Source organism: Poecile atricapillus, chromosome 18 (genome assembly GCF_030490865.1).
Source record: "Poecile atricapillus isolate bPoeAtr1 chromosome 18, bPoeAtr1.hap1, whole genome shotgun sequence".
NCBI lineage: Eukaryota > Metazoa > Chordata > Aves > Passeriformes > Paridae > Poecile > Poecile atricapillus.
Window position 1 is genome coordinate 2083962 of NC_081266.1, and position 19282 is coordinate 2103243.

Genomic DNA, 19282 nt, shown 5'->3' on the forward strand with positions numbered 1-19282 from the left:
ATTTTAAACAACGTTTCTGAAGTCTACATGTAAATTCACGTTTCTAGATGTGACCAGGTCTGCAGAGATTTGTCAGCGCTGATCTCTGAGTTTCCCATAGATCTGGGACATGAAGTAATTAGATCAAAGGAAATCTATCCCCGTTAATGAGGCACTTGAATTGTTTTAGATGGAAACATTAGCTCTAATCGTCTGATGTTAGCTAATGAGTTACACAAGAATAAAGAGGTTTAGTTCCCTTTACCATTTTACATAGAGTCTTAGGGCTCAGTGGTTTCAGGAAAAATGTGAATTTGCTTCTTTTCAGGTAAATACAAAGAAGTAAAGAAAACCTAAATACTGCACTTTGAAAACAAAAGATATCAGTAATTCTTAAATCTCTGGTTACATACTGCAGCACTTTGTTCTTAATTTCAATCTCTAAATCAGATCTGAAAATATTTATGAAATCAGCTTCTGTGTTCACTTTTAGGCAGTCCTAAAAGTCTTAGCACTTTTACAGAACTGCTGCCGGAAAATATGAATAGGAAATGTTTCTCTGAAGACAGAGATCTTAGATAGGTTAAAAATACACATGGTTTTATGTATATGTATATACTCTGGATACATGGGTTTTCATGGCTTCCCAAACAAGCACTTGCTTTATCAGAAGTACAAGTGAAAATAACAAAAGTATATCTTTAGATGCTAAGATTTGCTCATAGGCTCTGTTCATATATGAGCAAGACAAAAGGACTTTGCTTGTGGCACCAAAATTTTCACTGAGATCTCTCCATCATTTAAAATAAGAGGTATGACTACATATAAGAGAAATATTTGCATTTCACACTGTCCTGACAGGAACTCTAATGTATTTTGTTGTCAACACTAAAGAGTACTGAGGTTTTTTTTTCAATTAAAAAATATTTTTGTGCTTGCTGAACACTTACTGCACCTATTCCTGTTCTGCTTCTGATTTTCTTGATGTCTTGGGAAAAATCACACTAAGAATAATCTATCTCTGTCCCACCTTTGAACCTGTACAATGGGGAAAGACAGCATGTGCCTCACAGGACTTGCATGAGGATAAATTCTTTTATGACAATCACATAAGGGGTGCTGCCATGTAAGCACATCAAATAGCCTCTTCTGTAAGGTTTGAAATACGCTGCATATTTACAGCAATTTTGGAATGAAAAAACCCAAAACCTGAAAGAGGGAAAACATGTGCACCACAGCTAAATGAATTGTCTTTATCTCTGAGCAAAGCAACTTCCAGCTAGCGTTGTGGCAGAGGTGCAGAGGGTCTCCTCCACTGCACCACATGTGTAGGATTGGTCAGAACACAAAAAAAATTTGCTGTGGTGGTGTGAATATGATAAACTGATGTTTGACAGCAGCATGCAAGCTTGTGTTCCTCTGAGCTGAAACAAATCTCAAATGGGCAGCAGAGCTCAAACTAAACTTATGCTCAAATGATTACAGGACAAAAATTGGTAACATTTACTGTCTGACTGTCAAATTGAAGAGTGCAAGGAAGGCCTGATATCCATGCAGGCTCTACAGGTTTTAATATATCCCCAGCTGCTCTTGTGGCATGGCTTTAAGGAGGTTGGTAGTTTTCAGAGCCACCTTCAGCCATGTATCTCAGAACATCAGTTTGGTTCCCCTGACAATGCCTCTGATGGAAACTTTTAGCACAAGACAGAGCACAGAGAAATGTTCCCAGTGGAACCACAGCCAACTGCACTATTAGTTTTGATCCTTCCTCTTCAGTGCAACCAGAATACACAGGGCTGTTTCACTGCAATCACAAATTTGCCACTCAAATACAGACTGCCAGTTCCAGTGGGAGGTGAGGGACATCTCTGGTTTTATCCAGGGAAATAGCTGGATGGTAAAGATGATCTCTTACTGAATTGGGTATAGCGATGGCCTCAGGTTGTTACCATATCTGGGATACCATATTTCTCTATGACACAGAAAATGAGGACAGAGAATGTCTTAAGTATTTCATTTCCAAACATGGCAGGAATGCCAGAAAAATATAATCATAGAATCATAGAATTGCTTAGGTTGGAAAAGACCCCTAAGATCATCGAGTCCATCTGTAGATCCACCACTGAGAGGTCCATTACCAAACTCTGTCCCTGAGTGACACAATCACCCATCTCTTAAATACCTCCAAGGATGGTGACTCAGCCACTTCACTGGCCAGCCCATTCCTGTACTTGACAACCTTTCCAGGAAAGACTTTCCTGGTATGCAATCTAAACCTCCCTGGTGCAACTTGAACCTGTTCTCTCTTGTCCTATTGCTTGTTACTCAGAAGAAGCTGACCCCCCTCACTACAGCCTCCTTCCAGGGAGTTGTAGAGAGCCATAAGGCCCTGAGACTCTTTTTCTCTATGGTAAACACTCCCAGATCCCTCAGCTGCTCCTCACTGGACTTGTGCTCCACACCCTTCCCCAGCTCCCTTCTCTGGACACATTCCAACATCTCAAAGTCCTTGCAGTGAGGGGCCCAGAACTGAGCACAGGATTTGAGGTGTGGTTTCAAAGTGCTTAGTACAAGAGGACAATTACTGCCTTGGTCCTGCTGGCCACACATTGCTGACACAGGATCCCATTGGCCTGCTCCTGCACATTTAAGATTTCTTTCTTGAACAGTGTCCAGCCTTCCTTGAGCCCTTTGTCCCTCAGAAGTGCCTCCCAAGGAACTCTGTCAATCAGGCCAAAGCCTTCCCTCCAGAAGACCAAAGTGGCAGCTTGCTGAACTCCCCTCCTTACTTTCCAAGAATTAAATCTCTTTCATTTCATGATCACTGTGCCCTAGACAGCCTGCAAATGCCACATCACTTGCCAGTCCTTCTCAGTTAACAAACACGTCAAGTGGGACACCTGTCCTCATTACCTCTGTCACCAGCTGTGTCAGGCAGTTTTCTTCCTCACGGCAGGAGCCTCCTAGACCTCACTTCCCCTCTGCTGTGCTGTATTTTTAGCAGACTGCCACATCTGCCTTGCTGGCCTTTCCACTGACTCCTACCCACAAACAGCTGTCCCTGTTGGTACTGTCATTAAGCTCTAGAAATCAAATGGGGCTACCCCACTGCCTGTCCCTCTGTGCCTGTCCCTTCTGAAGAGTTTATGACCATCCACTGCAGTGCTCCAGTTGTGCTTCATCACACCTACAACAACTGGGTAAATCCAGGTGGGTGACACCCTGCCTGTGCCCACACCTTGTCCCTGAATGTCTCCTGGGCTCACAGCTGGGGCTCAGACCCCTCCTTCCATCCCTGGCTCCAGCTGCCTGGGGTGTGGGAGCCCTCTCTGGTGGCTCTGCTTTCCATCCCACCAAAAGCACGCCCGGAGCTCACCTGTGACACAGCTTGGGTGGCAGTGGCACTCCCCGTCCTGAGAGCTGGCATGTGGACCTGTGCCTGATGGTCAGGTCCAGGGGCAGACCTGTCCCTGAGCATGCATTCAGCAGGCTAAGGCACCTCCAGGCAGCTCCCAAAGTGCCCCTCCACTCATCCAAACTCCAGGCAATAAGAAAACATCCTTCCCCCCTCTGGAAACTCCTCCGCTCTGCAGTAAGCCTCCTTAGCCTTTGCTGTGTGTCAGCCCACAGGCACTGGAGCTGCACTTGCTGGGCTGGGTGGACACAGTTCACCCAGGAACCTTTTTAGCTAAAAGACATCCTCTATGAAAAGTGAAGCAACAAAGAGAAGAAGAAAAGCCAAATCTTACCTGGCAGCAGGAATCCCCAGAGATGGTGCCTACTAGTTTTCATAGGTAAGCTTCCTCTCCTGCTTATGCATACCCACACTTGCATGCACAGGCACTGGTCCCAGCTTAGAAGGGGGAAAAATTGGAGGGGAAAACCTCCTCTTAGAAATGACCCTGTCTGTGGATGTATTTCTTATACTGGAAGTAGAGAGAGAAAAAGAATGGTGGTGGGGGAACTTGTTTTGTCTCTTGTTTTGCCTGAGCATTTTCTATTTGTCTGCCCCCCATCCTCCTCCCCCACCTCCTCAGGTTTTTCTTCCTCTGTCCCCTCCTATCAGTTCCAGGACACTGGGCACACCAGCAAAGCAAAGATGCTGGGTGCCCTAGATGGGAATCATGAAGGGCATTTAAACAGCTCATAGAGGGTATTTTCTTTGCAAGTTGCTCTAAGTTTGATGAGGCACGTGACAAACCTTGTGGAGAGGGAAAAAAAACCAACAAAAGTCTGATCTTATTAATTGCTTAATTCCAGGAAACAAAAGAATTCAAGGGGGAATGGACTTGGAAAAAAAAAAAAAATAGAGAAAGTGGGGAGTGCGTGAGAGAAGACAGGCTGGAGGGTGAACAAGTGATTCACAAATATTCCTTATCCAGTCCCTGGTTCTTCCTGTTATGCCCAGTATGCCCTGCTCTACAAAATCTACAGGGCAATGTCCCTATCAACATGAAAACAAACCCCAAAACCAGAGTGAAAAGATCCATTAAGGGGGAGGACAGGATTGCATGGGAGAGTCAGTCAAGTCCTTCACCACAAAAAAAGAAAAAGAAAATATTGAAGACTTCATTCCCACCCTGAGTTTTTCCTGCCACAAGGTCACAGCAGCTGAAATATTTATTTGCAAGTTTGGGTAAAGGTGAAGGATGTGACTAGTTCCCTCTGTAGTTTGTTGAGCTGAGAGAGGCTGTAAATCCCATCTTCTGCTACCCTGTAGGCTTTCATTATGTAAACAGAAAAGGTATTAAAGTTAAAAATTCTTCTTCCTTTTCCCTTCTTATTCCCTCCCACCCTCTGCAGTACAGCAGGTTCCCATGGCAGCTAAGACCTCACTCACACAGCCAAACACAGAGTAGGCTTTTGCTTTCCTAGATTTAATACAAATTATTATCCTTTCCTTTGTTATTTCACCATTTTGGGTTCTTAATGCGGCTGAAATTTTATTACACTACACATAATTCACATTTTGTACTTTAAAGTGTCTTGTATCCTTCTTTGGTTTGGGAACTTGGAAATCTATTTTCCCCTTTTCTAAGAGATATCAGGGTGCCTAATAGTTCACAGTAATTAGTGATTAGGAGACTTAGTGATTATGAGCTCGTTCAACCTCTTTAAGAGAATAGCTTCCAGGCCATTTCCTTTAATTATTAGGAAAACTGAGTTTACACAATACGGGATCTGTACTAGTTTTGCATGACCTTTAATCTTGATTGCTGACCTTGTTGCTTTCAAAGATTTCTGACACAGATTCCGGTTATTCTGCCACTGGTAACCTTTACCACACTGTTCTTTAAAATAAGTGAAGTTTCATTATCAGATAGGTAAATTTGTTATAAAAGTCCCTTAATCCCGTAGTCCTCCATTATGCTACAAATTGTATTGCTAAGCACCAGAGCCTTGTCCTCCACACTAACAGAAAAATACCTATGGACTGGTTTTATGTCCTTTAGAAGGCACCAGTGCTTTGAAAAACAAGGCCCACAAGATTTAGTGCAATACTCTCATCTTTCCTGGATTTTTGTTTCATTGTAAAACCTCAGTATCAGGTTTTTATCACTGTTGTCTTTTACTGAAATTTCTTTACAGAGCCTCCTCTGACTTCACAGGTGGTGCTATCTTAACTGGAACTTCCCCAAAACCACTTGGAGGAGGTATTTTCCATTATGGAAAGTTTTCTTACACCTCCAGATGAGTGTCACCCTTCCTTTATGAACTAATTATAGCAATTCCTCAGAAATGACCATACTTATGTCCTCTACAATGCTTTTCAAGATGCTCAGGGTAAATGAATGATGGATCCTCTCTAAAATTCAACAAGTTAATCTGAAAAAAAACAAAGTCTCGTCCAGGTAGGGATTTCTTAGTCTTCTAGGCCTTGCAGGATGTCACATGGAAATTCAATACCACAATTCACTACCAAGGACTGAGACATGAGAAACAAATCACTAACAATTATAATACTGGACATGACACCTCTTGCTTGTCTCCCACTGCAGAATGACACAAAATTGGAAGCTTGCTAGACAATCAACCAGACAAGAAAGGTTTTGCTTTCCTATAGTCCTAAAAGAAATTGCCTACTTATATATACTTATTCTGTAATTTAAACAAAGCCTTTAAAGCAGCTACAGGACAAAAACCAGACTGAAGCTTGCTCCTTGAGGTCTGTTTTCTTTACATGCCTGCTTTGTATTAGTTACAGGAAATTAGAAGCCAGACCACCTTCATTTCTAAAGAACAGGTTAAATTAATTACACTTACAAAGCCTTGTCTAGCCAAAGTGAATAGCTGTGACAAGTGTAATCTTCATATATAGGCCCACCATTATACTCACATTGCACTGATAACACAGCAGGTTTTTGGAGCAGTATTTAGAAGCATGAATTTTTTTTTTTTCCTTTCTAAAAGACATTTTTTAAAAGAATTTATTCCAACAGAATGCATTTTCATCTGCTAGAAATAAAATACTGTTTACAAAAGCAAACGAAAACATATATGTAGGATTAGGGTATACCACATCACCTTAAAATCTGAATTTAAGTGATTCCTATAGTCCAACAGAGAATACATTTGCAACCCTTAATATTGTGCTGCAAAGCAAAGTTACTCATAAACTCTTGGTGGAATGAGTCTTCAGCTACTCTCATCGAGCCAAATGCTCCTTTAATATTTTATTTTTGCTAACATGAAAATGCTCCAACCCTGAGCCACTTGGACTGACTCAGAGGAGAACCAGTCATGGCAGCAATTCCTGTAAATGTGTAGCTTGCACCCAATGACAGGTAGAAAGAGGGAAGGCATTTGCAGTTAACTAACAAGGCATCCAAGTCTCACTGCCTATAAAATTTTAATTGCTTTAGTTATTCTACTCTACTGCTACGGATTATTAATTTCTCGACATTAATTTTCCTCTTCTTTTTGTTGCCAGTCCTAGGAACAGGCTTGGTAAGGATATAAATAGGTAGGAAACCCACTGCCAGAACAAACCTTGGGTACCCATTCCACATCAAAGACAGAGACAAATAATACACTTTGGCTTTTAGAAGCTCTTGGGGATTGCTGGGAGAATTTCAGCCTTGGAATTTCAGCCTTTTCTTGCCCAACTAAGGACTTCCAGATCTATTCTGTATCCTCAAAGAATAGTTTTCTTACCAAAGGACAGCAAAGCAATAGAAAAATGTTCCAATTATATTTTGGATCTGTCTAACTTCTTGTTATTACGATATGCAAAGGTCCTACTGAATAATCTCTTTACTCTGAATCAAATTATTCCTGATACTTATATTTTCAGCCCCTTGCATGACATAGAAGCAAGAAAATTTTTCAGAAATAGGAGTGGCAGTAAAGGCCTTTCTTTACTGCACCCTGACCATGGAACAGTATCACCTCTTCTGTGTATGCTATCTGTGCTGGGTACCTGAGGCAAAGTTTAGGAGTGTGGTCAATGGCTGTACATTACCTTGAAAGCACTTGCAGAAAGTGACTGATCAGGTAAAATGGCTCAGAGGTTTTCCTTCCTGAGTGGTTAATAAAAAAAACCAACAAGTAAAAAACCCAACCAGACTTCCCCTCCACCCCCAACTCAAAAGACAGAGTCAGGTTTTAACGGAAACTTTGAAAATAATTACTATGTATTTTTATGCAGCACCACACTGTGCAAAGATCTTCTGGGAAACCTGCTTCTGAGAGAGTACAAAAAGCAGGATGAATGAGAAATCCAGTGATGTGACACTCTTCAGGGCAGGAAGCACTTGCACCCTCTGGAGCTTCGGGGAGAATTTCTGTGCATAAAGATGTAATAAGTGAAAATGTAACTCATCCAGCAACTGGAGATTAATGCCATTATTCTTAGAAAAAACTCTATAACACTTTCCTTAATGAAGATAAGTTCTTTGAAGTAGGTTTAAACCCAAAGATTTTGCCTAGAAATGTAGAAAGAGAAGGTACAAACGATTGAGCAGGAGAGCTGATTACACTGAAGGTGTTGAATTTATAGAATATGATGCCTTTGGCAAGAACAATAATAAACAATCACCCCGTGCAAAGGACTGTGGAGGGAAGTAATTTATCAGCTACAACAACAGAAGGAACATTAAATGAAGCCATTGTGCAGATCAAACAGGAACCTTTTGCAGTGTATTTCCTGTCTGGAGGCAAGCAGGTGCTGCAGCAACCTTTTATCTGTATCAGACTTCCAAACCATTATGCCTGTGCCTACCCCAGGCAGTTCAGCGATTATAACTAGCAATCCACACTGGGTGTGACACAAGCCATCAGAACTCTCAGTTAAATCTGAAACTTGCATGTTTTCTCATGAATTGATGCAAGGTTTGTATGACCTCTTGGCAGTGAAGCTGTTCAACAAAGTAGCTTTGACAACTTCCACTGCAGCGTGCCAGGTCTGTGGGAGCCCAGTGTGGAGCAGCTAAAATTCCCCTTGGATGGTGTGAGATGGAAACCCCAGAGCTACAGACCCCATCAGCCAGGGAAGCACCTGCAAAAGTCACCTTCCTGTCAAAGTTGTTTGCTCTTCCCTCCCTGCAATATCTGGGGAGTCCGTGGTGGCATTAGGTTGATTTCCACTGGATTTTGGTGAGACGGTTGAAAACACTTTAAAAGAAATCATTGCTAAACAAAGCATCAAGAGTTCTCTGAGAACTGTGTTTGTAGTGAAACACTTCAAGTGCTTTTAGGCAACTGGATTTGCCCAAGCCATTGAGAGTAATTTGAACACCTGGAAAATGCAACTTTTAATTGAGCTGCTAGGGACTGTGCGTCACGGCCTCCTTTATGTTTTAGCAGAACCCCAGGAGAGGCAGGCTCATGTGTGGTCTCATTAGCAGATTCACGGCTTCTGCCCTGTGTTTTATTGCTCATCTCTTCCCATGGGAACCTCTCGCTGTCTGAAGAGCTTCGGAGAGGGTTCTGTGGTTTTCAGACAAGTGCATTCTTTACCTTGGTAGCCCCTACTCTTTGTGGTGAGAAGTAGTGAGGGAAAAGTTTTTCTTTGCTACTCCAGTTGCATTCCCCTCTGTGAATTTTAGCATCAAATAATTACATGCTGTTGAGATGTGAAGTGTTTGGGACAGACCAGCTGCTGGCTTAGAGGCAGTTCACTTGGAATAGGTTAAAAACATTTTATTTTCCTACTGGCAATGATCCTGACTTGTATCTTCCTAATCACTGCCTGGTGCAAATTTCCTTACATTTTTTCCATTCAGAATTTTAGCCAGAGGACAAATAAACTGGGGGCATTTGGAAACTGACAGCCAGATATGGGGCTGATACTTCTGATGATTTTGAAATCTGTTAATTTTTCACTTAAAGAGGCTTTGAACACATGGTTGATCTAGATAATTTCTATGCAACCATTTCAAATCAATTAGCTGAAGAGCTCTCCCGATCTTTGATGAAAGTAGGTAATAAAACTTTAAAAATGGGTAAAATTTTTGACAGCTGTGAGATACTTTTTTGAAATTATAAACAGTGAGCAAAGACAGTAGCTAGATGTCAATTCTAGCCCACATAAAAGACTAGTAAAATTTGACACTGAAAAATGACAGCATACTTACCAATATAATGGCAGGAAAATTGATTTCACTCACTGATGTCCCACTTTAACAGATTACTTCTGTGATTAATATGGGAAACTGTTAAGGTAACACATTTCATTTTCTCTGGAAGGATTACTCACCCTGCATTGCTGTGGCTGAATGCTACCAGGTAATACTGACCACACTCAGTCTGTGTGGTCCAGATTAATTGGATTGAGTAGTGCACTGATGATGGATGCTGAAATACTGGTCATCATTAAAGAAGAATGGTCATAACGAGGCTTTCCACAGATTGGTTGAGTCACAAAGTACTTAACATGGGATTTATTAGTAATCTGAACCAAAGTGCAGAAATCTGCAGGTAAAAGTCTCAGGAAATTGGATACCAACAAACATGAGCTTGGGTCACTAACACATACCAAGCAGGGCTGGCAGCTAAAATGGTAATTCAACATATACAAGGTTTCACTGGATTTGAATCAGAGTCTAAAGAGGGTAAAGTCTGTTTTAGTCTAACACTTAAACTGGAAGCTGGGCACCGAAAGCAATTTTGTTCAAAAAAGGAAAAAGAAACGGAGCCAACAGGATACCACAGAATTATATTTATGTTGTACATTTGTCTTCACATTGCAACATCCACATTGTTCATTTTGTGACAAGTATTTCTAATAATTTTGAATACATATTTACTGTATAATACATTTTACCAAGAGGCACTTCCAGTAATTCTGGCAAAAAGGAGCTCCATTATAGTGTCTAACTTACAAAACAGTAAAAATAAATAATGTTTATCTAAAAGATTTTTTTTTTCCTGTACAGAATCTATTTTGTACAAAACATTTATCAGCCATTAACTAAATCACTTAACAAATACTTGTGAAGAGAATATATTAAGTATTGCTACATGTATCGAGTGCAAGATACTAGTGAAAGGAAAAGAATTACTCTGTTTATGAAAATCACCTAAAAATACAAGGCCTTGTTTCTGAAGTGTTTAGAAAGGAGAAGCTTGGTTACAACAATATTGACAATATATAAATATAAATTAACGTATGTAGTACTTAGTGAAAAGAACACTGTGTTAAAAACTGGTGTGTACAAATCCTAAACAAGATGGCACTTTTCTGCATTGCCACTTTGGCTGGCAGTTATTTTTTTAAAATATTGCTTCAAAAGAATTATAAAGGTACACAAAACCCTTTTCAAATAGAGCCATATAAAATTACACTCCCCCCACCTTTTTCTCACCTTTTGAAGTGAAAAAAAATCAAGGAGGAATTAAATTTGTAGTACACGAGTGATTTGTGGTAACTTGCTACTATAGCTGAATCTGAATAAGCATCATTAAAATAATTTTGCCCCAAGGTCCCAGGCCAGGAGTCAAACCTGAAAGGACAGGAGGTAAGTTGACCAAATTTCTCAGTGTTTCCTGAAGTAAAAGAACTCTGGCCTGTTGTCAATTTTAAAATAAAAAAAGAATTGTATAATTTAGCCCTCGAATCTGGTGGGGGTCAAGTGCTTCAATTATATTGGCACACCAAAGATTTCAATTCAGAAAGGGTTGTAATCTTGCTATATTAATTTCTTGATCACTTTACCAAAATGGGATTTTTAATTTTTTCAATCACATCTTCTACACGATATATATACTTGCATATTGTTACCCAGACAGGCCAAACTGTATTGGAAAAGAATTATTTTTGGAAGGTCTTTCTTCCACAACTGGAGGCAAAGGTGAAAAAATGTGTTTTTGTTGGAAAATATCCTAGATGTTCTTCTATCAAAAGCACTAAAAAGAAAAAAAAAACTGCCACCCATCAGTGAAAATGTTAATCTGTTAAACAAACGTAACCCACAGTATGAATCACGGCTTTTTAAAAAGTAAACTTAAATTACTTTCCATCATGCAAACATCTGATATTGATTATTCAAGAGAAGAAGACTTAACTTTAGAAAAGTAATGACCAAAAGTACGCTGACATGGTTGAAATATTAAAGATATCATCAACATCACATAGCAGTTATTAACGTTGTCTTTGATCTTTTGGGACACCATCTGCAGTACTGTATCAAGGTTTACAAACACCTACAAATCAACATTTTGCATTCAAACACAGGTTTTCGTTGTGTTTCGGGATCAGGCAGGAATTTTGAAAAGGAAAGTCAGCTTTAAGAGACTTTAGCAGGCTTTCTACCTACAGCAGTATGTACACACATGGCAAACCCCTCACTGATTTCTCTCTGACCAGATCACAGAGCTTTTTTTAATTTTTTTTTTTAAGAAAGCATGGGGGAAAACAACTAAAGTCAGAGGAGAATAAAAAAGCACCACCAAAACCTCCCAACTCCTTTAAATAAATACTTAAAAGCAAAGAGCAGTTGCTAATTCACGTCAATTGCTTCTGAGCGTTGAAAATTTGAGCTATTATTTGATCTGATTTTCTATGGTTTTACCTCAGGACAAGAGAATTCAGTCATAAAAGGACACATGGCCTGCAGCTGTGGCAAGGTCCTGTACCCCTGCTCTTATGCTTCCACACAGAAAACAGAAATATTGGCGTTTCCCTAATTAATTCACTGCTAATTTACACCTTCTTCCACGCCTGCAGATTTCAGTGGTGCTCCCCGGAGCACAAAGACTCCCTATGGCACCCAGGGCAGAAGAATTCTCCTCTGCTGCCCCATTCCCACATCTCAGACACATTACACACACAGCTTTGGAAGCAAGCAGCCACAGGCACAGACTAGCCACCTGAAAAGCTCAAATGAAATATTCTTTTCTATTTTTTTTTTTCTTCCATCCTCTTGCACCAAGCAGTTTTCCTTAAAGAAGGAGAATTAAACAACTTCAGTCAAAAATTCTTTTCGACTTACTACATCCCTCAGCTTGGCAGAGCACAGCCAAGCTGAGCTGGTTTTACCTGAACTCAGCAGCAGCAAGCACTCGGGGGAATGTCTGCATGCACCTCAAGTGACACTGGCAGGGTTTCAGACTGCACACTGCTGACCCTTTCAGTTTTATCAGAGAACTTTTAACTGGCTCCAGCTCTTCCCCCTTTTGTCCTTTTGAAAATGAAATCCACCAGCACTGTTCTGCCCCCAGGCTCCCGAGGAGTTTGTATCATCCTCAGGTGCTCACTCAGGTGACACCTGCATCCCACTGTGGTGGTGTGATGCATTTTTCATCAAAAGAACACCTGCCTGCCAGGAAAATCCCACTAGTGGCCTCTGAATAAATAATAATTAGGTTGTAAATGGAGAATAATTCTCACACTGCTCCTTCCAATGCTGGACTAAATAACTACCACAGCAGGGTAGTTCTGTGGTAGTTTAGCCCCCCAGCAGGGGCTAAACCCTGCTTTAATTTACCTGCAGAGGAATGTTGTTTTAATAAAAGGAAGTGATGAAATTCAAAGAAAGATTTATCATACTAAATTGCTCTCAAAAGTACTGGTGCTATTTTGCTTTAAATCAAAGTTTGACTCCAATAATCAATAATTTTGCAAGCTCTTCCAATGTTTCTTAAGACAGCTGTCACATAATTTCTATTATTTTTTTTTATCTGTTCAAAATCACTTAACATGTATTTTTCTCTAAGATCCCTGGACATTCTTACTTGCTGATTCACTGAAAAATAGGAAAAAATAAAAGATTCCCCCGCTTTAATTAATGGGAATAATTATCTTCTCTTTAACACTGCCATCATTTTGACTAACACTGCAACATCAAACAGCAATTAAACTCCCAGGACCTCTATGTTTACTCCATTTCAGCAGGATTACATTTGCTTTTGAAAGAAAAGGAAAATAAAATTTTGTTTTATACAATCTGTTTGATACTGGACTATGATTTCCTTTTCTCCTTCCCACAAAATTCTAGTTTTACTTCCCTTCTGCATGTGTACAACCCCATCAGCCTGAGGATTGATTGCCCCAGCTCTGGGGTGAGGATCCCCAAGTTCTAAGGCCAGTGCCCAGGGCTGAGGCTGGGGAGAGCAGGCAGCCCTTAGTGCCTGCAGAGAGGTGTATTCTTCACTCTGGGAACGTCCTTCTGTCCAATCTTCTGCCCATGAGGCTGTGGGAGGCTCAGAAACCTCTCATCCTTTAATTGAAACCTTCCTTCCTTAAACGTGTGATGCTGGAACATCTCGGTGGTGGCAGGACTTAGACAATGCACAAGTACTTCAATAACAACCAGGACCAACCACAAACCTTTTGCTGCATTAGACCTTATGGCTGAGTTCTCAAAAATGCCTAGGGTTCATTTTGAAAAATGACAAAATTCTCTAGGATTCCAAGTCCAGCTAGGCTGAGGTTGCTGAGAGCTACCCCACTCCTACTCAGCTCACAGAACAGCAGCACTGGATGCCCACACAGAGTCCTTCCAGGCTCTGCCAATAACTGATGCTCAGTTTGGCAAAATCCCTGCCTTCTTCACGCTGCATTCTACTTTCCAGAGCATTTCTAAGGAAAGATGGGGCCTGAATTTCAGAAAGAAAAAAAGAATTCCAGCAAAAAAGCAGACAGAAATTTAGAATTTTTAAAGAAAACAAATGAATTCCATGTCCAGCATGGAAATGCCTAGAATGGGACTTGGGAGTGAAATTTACTTAGATGCCAAATGGTATCTTCAAAAGCATCTATTTGAACCTCTATAGCCTTAAATTTCTTGCAGATTCAGACCACCAGGATCTTAAGAAATTCTAACAGTGATACAACAAAGGTAAAAGACCTAAATCCATCTTTAGGCTGATGATGATGCAGAGAGAAGCTCGCACATGATGTCAGAATAAAAACTGATGAAAACTATCCTTGCATTATTAACAAAAGCATTCTCAAATGCCATCTACCCTGGGAACCATTTCCTGCCATGATGTGACCGTGTTTGCTATGAGAACCAGCAACCTGCATGGTGTCACAGGGGAAGCCTTCAGTGACACACAGCTTTGTGTAAAAGATTTCATTCACAAATGAAGGCCATCCAAAATCCTGCCAAGAGCACAGAAAAATCCCTTTTCCCTAGATTGTGGCAACTCACTTCTGATGCACAGCTTGCAACATCTCATCAAACACCTTCTTCCTACGGGAGGAAGCAGATGATTTGCAGAGACAAGCGTCAAAAGGCTCTGCACATTAGCTAAAAACAAACCAAGATTTTAGAATTAGAGCATGAATATAGAGCACAGTAAATTATTGCCCTTTGAACATGGTGGAAACTATTGTTTTTAGACCCAGCATTTTTTGTTTCTGAGAAGATAATGTCTTAAACTCCTCCTAAAAGAAAAGGTAAATAGTTTGGGGCTTTCACACTCTTACTTCCACATGTTCCCTCTGCAACATAAATGTAATGAGAGAAGGTATATTCCATGGTAAACACCACGTGGCTATCAATGAAAGTGCCAATATAGGGACAAAAGTGTTTACATGTGATTGCTGTGTGACACACAGAGTCCTTTTCTCACTGCACTGAGAGCTGCAAGGACTGCAAAACTCCAGGCAAACTTCAGGCTAGAAGAGAACAGGATCAGACACCAAGTGCCATTACAGTGGGGAAAACAAAATATTCAAATGGGAAAAATCATCTAGTCTTTCTCTTGTTTTTAGAAAACAGAAAACTAAAGTACTTTGGGTTTGCCACTGCAAAACACTGATAAAACGGGGGTTGCTTTCCTTAGTGTCTAACACACTGCTTTACATATGGTATGTACCAGCAATTCATATCAACATTGTAAACATCCCACCTAAAACATGAGCATTTTGCTGATTGAATACAATTAATTTTATTTTATTTGTTTTTTCTTCCTAAAATATTTCATAGGCTGTGGTTTATTTGGTGCTTGCAACCCCAAAGGACTACACAAAGTGGAAATCCAAGATCTGCTTCCAAAAGGCTGCTATAACTGCAGGTAAAGGTTTTGCTTCCTTTGGTCTAGAAAAAAATATTAAAATATAAAGCCCCCTAAATTACCTGCTTCATTATCTATGAACCCCAAAGCACAAATTTAAAAAAGAAAGTTTTTCACATTCTTGACATAAAATTTCTGTTATTTTCTTTTGTGTTATGTCTAAACCAACCTAGAGATTTCCTAATCATTGCCTGCCAGACATGCACTTCAAAGACTGAGAATGAGATTCCTAAGGAGGGGCCACCTGAAGAAATCGGATTACTATTTGGAGTGTGAAAAAAAAATAAAAAAATCACCTCTTACCAAGCTGAGCACTCACAGCTATTTCAGCTTCTTCACTGGAATTTCTTTCTAGTTTGGATAAAAAAAGTCATTCTAATTTTAAGTCTGTCAGAAATTTCTTCAGCATAAAGGTCCAGCTCAAAGACTGTTCCCATGAACAGGCTTGGGTAGCAATGGTATATCAATTTCTAACAGCTGCCTTGGCAATGCAGACAAAGAAATTAGAAGCTGACACTAAGTTTACTTAATGGCAACCAAAAATGATGAGTAGAAAAATATAATGGTTTCAGCACATTTTTAGATAACTTTCCTTAGTTATTCTCAGTTCTTTGCAACCCTATGTGTGTCAGTTTAGAGGAATATGTGGAACCCTACTTACAGGATTTTGCCTCATTCTTGAATGCTTTGTAATTTAACTGGGCACTCACTAACACTTGCTGCAATAGAATTTTTTCATCTTCCAGCAAAGGCAATATAGAAGCCACTATTAAAATCCAGTTGCAGTGATAATGCACTGAAAATCAAGAAAGAAGTGCTTGGAGATGTGACATTTTAAAGCATCTCTGTTAAGTTTAATTTTTAAAGGACAGAATGAGGCATAATAAATCCTTCTCATATTATAAGGTAGGCATATCACTTGTACAAGAAAAGCCCAAATAAAATGATCAATCAAAATATCTGTAGAGAATATGAAAACAATGCAAGCTGGAATTAGTGGAGACTTGCTGAGATCTTGGAGACATTTTTTTCTTTTGAATGAATTCTGCTATGTCCTTTCCCTTTAAAATAGCAGTGCTATTAAAATTATTTAAAATTTGCTTTCCTGATTTCATTGGAAAACATTTCCTAAATATTCCTGCTGATAAGAGCATTCAGAACCCTGCTCCAGTCACTCTGCTGAAAGGAAAACACATTTTCTACTGCTAAGAGTAGGACAGGACAATATCAGCCAAGTAGAATCAGTAAAAACCCCAAATCCTCTTTAGAGCAAAACCTCATTCTGACAGAATCATAAAGCAAGAAGGAGCTCTCAAGTGATAACACACACTATTGGCTTTGATAGAGAATGTTTTCCAACATTTTGGGGAGGTGTCAACAGGATCATGGAATTTGGTGAATGTGTAACAATAGCAGAAAAAGTGATGGGTGTAACGTCAGAAATTTAATGCAGAAAGGACTTCTACAAACTCTGCCTTTCACAAAGAATCTTACTCTCACAAGCAACCCTCTTCTTGGTAATGGGCTACAGAATCAAAGCAGAAAAAGCATACATAGTCAAAGGATTTTGGAGAGATACTGGAGTTTATATATATAACTCATTCTGTGGGAACAAATCTCTAAACTGTGGGGTACTGGTTGGTACTGCCAGTCCCCAAGAGCATTAATATTTTAAAGCCTTGATCCTGTAGACCGCTGGTTTCCCAGAATGGTCTATACAAATTAGTCAAGACTTTATTTGTGGGGTTTGGAAATGGCTACACTGTATAAAAATGTTTTTGTATTTATTTTTTAAAAAAATTATCTTTACAAAACAACTTTTCCCTTTTTTTCTTTTTCTTTTTTTTTTTTTTTCTTAAAGATATAATTATCTACAGGAACCCATAAAAATTTTTCCATATTTACATCTAGACAGCTAATAATTGACAACTATAACGTGAAATAAAATATTGAAAGTGAATATCCAACCTTTTAAATAGACATTTGGCTCACAGCATAAACAACAGAGAAAACAAATGAACAGAACAACAACAAAAAAAAAAAGATCTGCTGTTCTTACAGGCCTGATCTTTTTCTTCCTCTTAAAAAAGAAAAAAAAAAAAAAAAAAAAAGGAAGAAAGAAGGAAAAAAAGTATATTGGTGGGATCACACATGCTGCTTCTAAGCAGAATGCCAGCAATAAACTGCTCCATCCAGCACCTCACACTGAAAACTCAAGTTCTCTGAAGCTGATGTGAGTGGTTGCTGGGACAGCCGAGTGCCTGGCCCAGGACTGGCACCTGTCCCCCAGCAGCTCCTGAAGCACCCTTTGCCTTTTCAGCTTTGTTCTTTAATGATGCCCTTGGTCACTGCTGCCCAGAGGCAGGGGCTGAGGGCAGAGGAAGAGGAGGACACTGTGCCTGCAGCTTCCCAGCGCCTTTGCTCCCCGTTTGCTCCTGCCCAAAGCCACGCCTGACCCCACAGGACAGGGTACAGGGAGGCCAGCTCATCTCCAGGGGAACAGATTGCTGTGCCATGCAGTTCCCCCTCTGGAAACAGCCTTCCTGGCACATCCCTTTCGCCAGCAGTCCGGGAGCTGCCCAGGAGGAGGAGGAGGAGGAGGAGGAGGAAGAGGAGGTGATGGTGCTGGCACAGCAGGGAAGGGCCAGAGCAGCAGCTCTGACTGGCTGCTGTCCGCAGCTGGAGTGCAAACTGGGGTTGCAGGGCTATGGGAAAGCAAAGCTCCTCAAAATTGTTCCCTTGCAGGCACGAATTCTCTAAAATTCTGGCCTTCTGTTTGTTGTGGTATACTGGGACATGTGCTACAGCTAGAGTGTAAGAACTCAGACCATGCTGTATTTCCTCACATCCACTCACACTTGCAAACACCCCCTCACTCACACTTATGTGTTGGCAGGATATATCAGCATTCATATAAAGCTTTGGAACTTTTATCCCTCAGCATAAGAGCAAAAGCTACTTAACTGGTACCTTACTGTTAACTGCAAATGTGCTTCAGAAGCAGCATTTCCTTAGATAACTAACTTTCTCCTGTAAATATCACAGTGACCATAATATATCATTAAATGTATTTTGCTGAAGTGTGCAGCCAATAACCCTGGCTATCTATATATATATATTTATATAATTCCACCCACCCCCAAATCTCTTCAAAGAAAGTCTGTAAAGCCGGTGTTGCAGTGTGAAAGCTTCCTTGAGCATAGGAGTTTAAACAATGTACCTCACCATAAAAAGGAAAGAGAAACAAATTAAACAGCTGTAGGCGCATTATCCCATACTTCTACAGTGTTGTGTCTAAATGCTGTGCTGGCTTGAGAAAGAGTCTGTGCACGAGTCAATCTGTCTTAAAATACTGCTGTAAATGTTGTCATTGGTTTGGTTCTACAGTTGTGTTCTCCTCCTCATCCTTCTTGGCCTTCCCTTTCTCCTCCTCCTCTTCCCTGATGGCCTGGATTTGTTCTGAAGATTGGTGCAGTGGGGATTGCTCCGTGCCTTGCTTCTCTGACCCAGCTAACCTCTCCTCATCCTCAATCACTTTCTGCCACATCTGATGGTTCTGAAGCAGGTGCTGAGTGATCTGACAGTAGATTTTCCTCCTCTTGAATTTCTTCTTTCCTGTAAAATAGCATAATGTGACATTAATGTACTGGTTTCTGCTGGAGAAGGAAAAGCGACTGAAGGCACAGGAAGCAGACAGAGTGTGCTATGACAGATTTTTAAAGCCAAAAATTTAAACAGTGTTAAAATTCAGAAAGCTGTGACTCTCCAGATCTTAAGGAAAGCAAACTGAGTTTGAGCTGCAGCTTCATCCTATCCCAAGGCTGCATATTGCACCTGACTC

General features: G+C 40.4%; 1 protein-coding gene across 3 annotated transcripts in view; it reads right to left on the reverse strand.

Moving 5' to 3' along the window:
* Nucleotides 1-11724: 11724 nt before the first annotated feature.
* Nucleotides 11725-19282, reverse strand: part of PDE3A (phosphodiesterase 3A) — a 219944-nt gene continuing 212386 nt past the window's right edge. For all 3 annotated transcript variants that reach the window (XM_058852942.1, XM_058852944.1, XM_058852943.1), the window contains exon 16: nt 11725-19056. In XM_058852942.1, the coding sequence (XP_058708925.1) occupies nt 18809-19056 (248 nt within the window). In that variant the 3' untranslated portion in view covers nt 11725-18808. The remainder of the gene's footprint in view (nt 19057-19282) is intronic.